Below are 7,826 nucleotides of genomic sequence, written 5' to 3'. Positions count from 1 at the left end.
ATAAACACATTTCATTACACCAAATACACAAAATAATGCTCTTTTTAGCAGCATCATATGACCCCTTTAAGACATAATAACACATAAGGCACCTTTTTTTGCCACCTGCTGGCGTATTTATGTAATATGTAAGGGATAATCAACGGCTAGCTGTGCATTAAACGATTTGAATGCACGACGTGGAGGCGAAGAAACACCCGATGCGCAGCGATTCAAATCGTTTAATGCACAGCTAGCCGTTGATTATCCATATGGATTATGATAGTAATGTAGTACCAACTGACTCTCGTGTATATTTTACAGCATTAGTTGAGAGATTTTTTTTTAGAGAAAATTTGGCATGTACTGTACCTGATTTATATCCAAAATAATTTATATTGAATCGAATCGAATCAAATTGGTAATCGAATCGAAAGCTTGTGAATGAGAATCGAATCGAATCGTGAAATTTGTGTCAAAACCCAGCCCTACCAGAAACCCTAGAAAAAAGAGAGGTGTTTGTAATGTAATGCTTTTGTAATGCACAGAAATTGTGCACAATAAGGCTGGCATGCAGAATGCAGGACAGCTAAAAAAAAAAAAAAAACACATTTAATGTTAATTATTGCAACTTCAATTGAAAAACAATTCAACAGATTATGTCAAAATTATGACGCTGCATGATTTTATTCGTTGGACACACTCGAGATCATCAACGGTATTGCGGTGGGACAATATTTTAAGGGGGTGATACACATTTGCTGTGTTTTAAACTAGCTACTTTGAACTATATGTTCATTTTAGATTAGACAACATCTTACCTAACATATCTTACAGTTCTAAAATCAAAAATATGGGAATTTACAGAGCTAATGCTAATATTACAGAGTAACAGAACACCGGTTCGTTTCTAATCATGGAAAGAGGCATGGAAGCATAAATGTTACCTGTCTGTATGTGTCCTGATGGTGCTCGTCATTACGGGAGTCGTAGTACTGCTCAATAAAGCCAAAGTATTCCTGCCGCTTCCTCTGTAATGTGCTTTCTCTCCGCTCTGCATTAGCAGGCAGGTAACCCTGTAAAAAGAGGAGTAAATACAAAAGCTAATGTTTACACACCAAGCCAGAAGAGATACCTCTAAATCAATCTAATATACTGTAGATCTGAGTGTGCCAACAAAATGTTTGTTTGCCTGCACTAGAATAATAGCTGTTAACTTGGAGTCAGCTGAAATCGGAATTCAGAAAAGTTTTTGAGGTTTCCCAGAGTTTGAGGCCAAAAGCTGATATCAGTCACATTTAAAGTCACATTTCCTCTTATTACTTGCCACAGCAAGTGAATGAGAACGCAGCAGATGTTCAGGCCCAGAAAAGAAAGTCTCTTGATAAAGTAATTGATTGCACGAAAATCTACAAGCACAGAAATCCATTTATCACACAAGACGCTCCCCCATGTGGCTATTTTTTACTTTCACACTCAGACGAGTTTTGTGACAAGATGTATGTGTGCCAAGGAGAGCTCTTCTTTACGCTCCATTAGCATTTGTACATGTAATTAAGTCTAACAGACTAACACATTATAAATAATGTTCAGATTATTAAAAGAAAAGGCACACCATAGAGTTAGAAATTAAACCTGCTATAATTATTAAACCAGGCACAGGGCAGTGTTGACAACAGCTTATGTGCTCCTGAATGTAATTCAGACACGGTTGGGTGGCAAAATTGAATTTATTTGAATGAATTATAATAAATAGTTATGAGACTACAATAGTTATTCAAATACATCAGTTCTCCCCATTCAAAATAAAGACAAATAAATAAAGCAGTGCTACATTAAGTTTAATGAAATGCATTTAATTAGATAAAAACGAGAAAAAAAAATCTAAAAGCCTAGCTGAAAGTTTATTTTATTAGTGTACTTAATGGATGTTTAACTGCATATTTCCATTGATTGTGAAATTAGACATGGAAAAGGGTAGGGTTATTTTAGGTTTAGGCGTGGAGGAGGATGGATCTTTGCTTGTTGAGGCTCGAGATGTAAGAATGTCACACCACGCCCTCCTCTCCTAACAAAGACGGAGCTCAATATGACCGCAAACTAGCCTCGCATCGGTGGCCTGTCACTGACATGTTCTGGCGACTCTCCAGTCCGGCGTCAGAGAGGCGACTGACGGCAGTGCTCCATAAACTATGGTTTGTGTAAATTTCAGTGATACCTTCCACCTGAAAGAGAATTTAGATTTGGAAAATATTACAGGTTATCTACAAACAGTTTGAATTCATAGGGTGAAAAATGTTATATCTATTAAATATATTATCTACCTCTTCACAAATATTTTTTAGCATATTGCCGAGGTAGTTGATTCCCATCGGCTCCCTGGTAAACCACACTTCAGTGTCCTCGAGTTTGCACAAAGGGATGCGCCTGGGATGCAGATAAAAGGCTCCGGCGTTGACAGGACACTTTGACAGGTATTGCTTTAAGCTTTCCATGGGACAAAGTGGGTCACCGGGGCACTCAAACATAAATCCTCATAAATTATCTCTGTCAGATGCAGTAGGATCTTTGTGATTTTTTTGTTTCTGGGTTATGTGCCATGGTTAGGTATTCCAAGCCAAGTAATTGATTGCACGAAAATCTACAAGCACAGAAATCCATTTATCACACAAGACGCTCCCCCATGTGGCTATTTTTTACTTTCACACTCAGACGAGTTTTGTGACAAGATGTATGTGTGCCAAGGAGAGCTCTTCTTTACGCTCCATTAGCATTTGTACATGTAATTAAGTCTAACAGACTAACACATTATAAATAATGTTCAGATTATTAAAAGAAAAGGCACACCATAGAGTTAGAAATTAAACCTGCTATAATTATTAAACCTGATGGGGTACATGGGAGATTTTCTTCAACTACAGGCACGTTTGACCCTGCAGACCTTTGGAAAACACCTTCCAGACTTGCTAGTGTGTATATATACAGTGTATGGTATATATATATATAAACAGAGGCATAAAATTCTCGCAATGTCTCATTAAGTTCAGAAGCCGAGTAAGTCTCAACAGCATCATTTTTTTTCTTCTGATACAAAAAGTCTTTGAATGTGGTAATTGCCCATTTAGTAGTCTTTTTTTGTATTAACCTCATCCTTGTCGTCTTCAATCTGCTGGTGTTATTTCCTTGTACCGTTTTTCTTTACATTTCTCGTTTGATGTTATATTCTCCAGTTCATCTTGTGCCTCTGCCCATTTATCAAAATTGCCATAATGACCGTATAAGCTCGTACAAGCCCGATGGGTGTGAATGGGGAGAGCGCAGGTGAATTTTTAATTTTCTCCAGGTCAGACTCCGTGATACGAGGGGGATGAACGCTGGTGTCTTTTCCATTATTCCTGTAGCGCTTTATAATTGATTTAAAGATGGCATTGCTTGATTTAAAGTCTTTATCATTTATGATGTTGTGTTTTGTGATGTAACGGTTAATACCCGCTCTGATACACTTCAGGCTTGCAACACTGTATTCGCGGCCGGTAGTCTGAACAGAGGCATAAAATTCTCGCAATGTCTCATTAAGTTCAGAAGCCGAGTAAGTCTCAACAGCATCATTTTATTTCTTCTGATACAAAAAGTCTTTGAATGTGGTAATTGCCCATTTAGTAGTCTTTTTTTGTATTAACCTCATCCTTGTCGTCTTCAATCTGCTGGTGTTATTTCCTTGTATTGTTTTTCTTTACATTTCTCGTTTGATGTTATATTCTCCAGTTCGTCCAGTTCATCTTGTGCCTCTGCCCATTTATCAAAATTGCCATAATGACCGTATAAGCTAAATGGCACGCGAAAATCATCCATTTATCCTAGCTAAGTAAATCGAAAATGTTTACTGTAACTGTCTCACTCTGTATTACTATTCAACTGTAACTCTATGTTACTATGGTTACCGGTGTTTATAGGAAGCGCATTAATATAGAACGTGATTAAACTGACCTGGAACTACCTGTGCAGTTAAACGAATTTAATCAACACCTGCCAGCCAATCAGAATCGAGTATTCAGACAGACCATGGCATAAGAAGAAATGGTCACTGAATGAATCAGTTTTTTTTTTTTTGGTGAATGAACTGAAAATGAACAAATCTCTTGAAAGAATCAAAATTTCTATCTCTTCTAAGCTGTCCAATTTTCCCTTGCAGGAAAGGTGAGATGTGCTTACCCTGATGTGGATACAAGATCCTTAAAAGAAGCAGCTCGCAACAAACTCTCAAATGAGCACAAGCTTAGCAGCCGCATGATGTACTAATTTTGTTTTATGTCATTGTGCTTTTACCATAGTTTGTAGGGTATAAAGATGTGATGGCATGTGTTGTGAATAAAATGTTTTGAACTGTAATACCACAAGTGTTTATGGTATGTCACATTCTAACATGACCTACTGCAGTAATTTACCTTCTGGGGCTCATTTATAAAATGCTGAGTAGAAACCTTCCTACATTTGATCTTACGACTGTTTCTCTAATGTGCGTACGTGTGATTCATAGAACGAATGTATGCACAGAAAACTTGCATACGCCTCTCTTTGATTATGAAAATGTGTGCAGCTGAATGGTTTCAGATCACTGCCTTGTAAATGAACCCTAATTAATGTCATTAACATATAAAATAGCACCAGTCAACATCAAAATCCTTTACCTTAGAATAGCAAGCTGCAAGAATAGCTTAGATTTCCAAAACCCTGCTGCACTCGAATAAGCAAAAGTGTGTACATCTGCTTCCATGTTTTTATAAATATGAATTTTAGTGTACACTCTAAGATCAAATTTGTGCATTTGCACACTTTATAAATAAGGCCCTGTATATCAACTTGTGACCACTGAAGTCTTGTCTTGCATGTTTACTACATATATTTTCAGATTATGAGATGGATGTAAGTAATACCACAGGTTTATCATGGACAAACAACACTTTTCTTGCAGGAATACCATAGAATGCTACACTAACTTTAAAGGAATAATTTAGGAATACCACAGAATACTGCAAAAATATAACAATTAAGGACCACAGGTTTATTACAGGAAATTCCTAGTATTACTGCAGAAATATGACTGAAGTACCACAAAAATATTACAGGAATATTACATACCGTTGAAGGTGGGAGAGAGCGCTGTACATTCACTCCCCCCACCTACAATCCCTGCCGGTATGAGACTCGAACCCGCAACCTTTGGGTTATGAGTCCGACTCTCTAACCATTAGGCCACGACTTCCCCGACTTTAATTGCCATTAACAGCAAATCCAGCAAATGCTATAAAGACAATAAAGAAATAAAAAGGGCAACAGAAGTGATATATTGAAGCAACTATATTGAACCATGTGCTCCATTTTAAAATTGGGTTGGGTCAGGTCGGTGGCAAGGTCTTATTTACCCTCTGGGTTTCGGCGTCAATACAATGCCTCTGCAGACCTCTAGGACTGGTAACTTCCAGGCTTAACAAAGATCATTTTAACACAAATAATCTACGAAAAGAACTGCCGTTATTAATAACATGCACAAAAGATGACACCACTGATCTGGCACTCATGTATTAACACTGCATGAGGTGAAATAAACATGAAATGAAGTTGTTCTCATTTTGTCACCAGAGAAAGAGAGAGGGAGAGAGAGAGAGAGAGAGGGAGAGAGGGAGAGAATGGGGCATTGTTCACAGCAGGTGCAGAGGTCCAAGAACAACAGGCCGGTAATAAATGTTTCCCAGCAGTTGGGTTTGGATGAACACACACGTAAGGTCTGTGTCCAGGTGCTGGCTCTGCATCAACCCACTCCCACCTGTTCACGACGGGACGCCATTACTCAAACACCTCGTATTAGTGTGACTGAAACCACCATTTAATCATCTGCACAGCTTTATCCTTTTATTTATTAAAGCCCACCATGTGCTATTTCACCGAGTGTGGGTGGGTGAGAAAGAGATGGGTCTTACACCCCAAAAAAAAAAAGAATATGAGACACTGGGGTAAGTCTTTTTTTTTTATCTTACACCTACAAAATGTTATTTTGGAACACTCATAACTGCACTTTTAAACTAGTGCAAGCCAATTTTTCAGCAGTTATTCTTCTCACGCCCACAAATAAACAAGGCAGCAGGTGGATTGTGGGTATAACTCCTACACATCTGGGCAGCTGTACGGAAATAGGCCAAAGAGAAGACACCATGCCTTTTCGTCTAGGCAATGGTACCTACAGGCCAAACATTTCTATAGTGTTCGCATCATGTCTAGAGATCAGATAGATGTGATATTTTCTTCAACAGGTTTCACTGGCTTTCAGTCATGCCTGAAGAGGCAGTCGTCACAGGAAATGAAACAGGAAGCCAAGAAGACTCCAAAGTAGCACTGATTTCCCCTGACAACACGAATCGCTCTGTGAAACTGCTAGGTGCACTGACAACTAATAGAAGTCACATTGATATGGCACTTATAGATGATTGCTAGGCTTTTCTTAGGTAGTTCCTAAGCAATTACTAGGGTGTTCTGGGTTGTTGCCAGGTGATGGCCAGTGTGCTCTGGGTAGTTGCTAATGTGTTCTAGGCAGTTCCTGGTTTCTATGCTGTTGCTAGGCAACTATTAGGGTGTTCTAGATGGTTTCTAGGTGGTTGTACGGTGGCCATTTTGGACACAACTGATACAGTGTCCAAAACGGTTTCTATGAGGTGGCTGCTAGGAGATTGCTAGGGTGTTCTGGTTGGTTTCTATAGATTTCTAGACGGTTCCTAAAAGTGGTTCCCAGGTTACTGCTAGGCTAGTTGTTAAGAGTGATGTTAAATCGTTAGAAGGCACTTGCTAGGTGGTTGCCAAGTTATTGCTATGGTGTTCAAAGTGGATTCTAGGGGGTTGCTATGGTGTTTAGGGTGGTTTATGGAGAATTCTTGGTGGATACTCGAGATGACTGCCAGGCTACTGGTAGGGTGTTTTAGCTCAGGGTTTTTCCTGTATAGAGAATTATGAGGCAGCCACCTGCAGTTGTCGACAAAACTCAGGCAGGCAGTTACGTGACTGGCCATCGGGAGCCCTGGGAAAATTCCCAGTGGCCTGGCGTCTGATTTAGCCAGCTGCCCTGTTTTTTGTTTTTTTCCGTCAAACGGTGCCGAACAGAACCGATTGCGCGGGACTCGATGAAAGAGATGAAGCGGTCAGAAGAAGCAGTGAAATGTAGCTACATCACTGACCTGTTCAGGGCTTGAAGTGCAGGTCAGTTTCATCTGTAAATACTCTAGAAGGTTTTGTCTTTATTAACATAGTTGAGTATTACACTGCTAGTATCTGTTAGGCCAGGGGTAGGCAACGTCGGTCCTGGAGTGCCGCTGTCCTGCAGAGTTTAGCTCCAACCCTGATCAAACACACCTGAACAAGCTAATCAAGGTCTTCAGAATTACTAGGGCTACAGGCAGGTGAGGGTTTTTTTTCAGGGCTGGAGCTAAACTCTGCAGGACATCGGCACTCCAGGACCGACGTTGCCTACCCCTGTGTTAGGCTATCAGTAGCACCCCATTATTATCATCATTCAGAATACTGTGCTAAAGGACATCAATATTGATTGTAAAGTTACATAAAAAAAAAATTAGCAGAGAGAGATATTCATATGGATTTATTGTACAGGGAGGGAGGGAGCTAGAGACAGCAACACAAAAATAATACAAGTCACAGCCTAATAATTCAATAGTGTGTTCAGTATTAGAATTTTTCAACAAATATATTGTACTAATTTTGACATTTAGGCACTTTTTCAGCATCATTACTCCAGTCTTCAGTGTCACATGATCCTTCAGAAATCATTCTAATATGCTGATTTG

At 39.3% G+C, this 7,826-nt stretch overlaps 1 protein-coding gene across 3 annotated transcripts in view; it reads right to left on the bottom strand.

Moving 5' to 3' along the window:
* LOC107689730 (TBC1 domain family member 22B-like) overlaps positions 1-7,826 on the bottom strand; it is a 163,240-nt gene that overhangs the window by 116,421 nt on the left and 38,993 nt on the right. For all 3 annotated transcript variants that reach the window (XM_016487862.1, XM_016487860.1, XM_016487861.1), the window contains exon 6: positions 927-1,055. In XM_016487862.1, the coding sequence (XP_016343348.1) occupies positions 927-1,055 (129 nt within the window). The remainder of the gene's footprint in view (positions 1-926; positions 1,056-7,826) is intronic.

This window comes from Sinocyclocheilus anshuiensis, unplaced genomic scaffold (genome assembly GCF_001515605.1).
Source record: "Sinocyclocheilus anshuiensis isolate Anshui unplaced genomic scaffold, SAMN03320099.WGS_v1.1 scaffold1014, whole genome shotgun sequence".
Classification (NCBI taxonomy): domain Eukaryota; kingdom Metazoa; phylum Chordata; class Actinopteri; order Cypriniformes; family Cyprinidae; genus Sinocyclocheilus; species Sinocyclocheilus anshuiensis.
The sequence above is the reverse complement of the archived record's forward strand: the minus strand, read 5'-3'. Positions and strand labels throughout refer to the sequence as shown.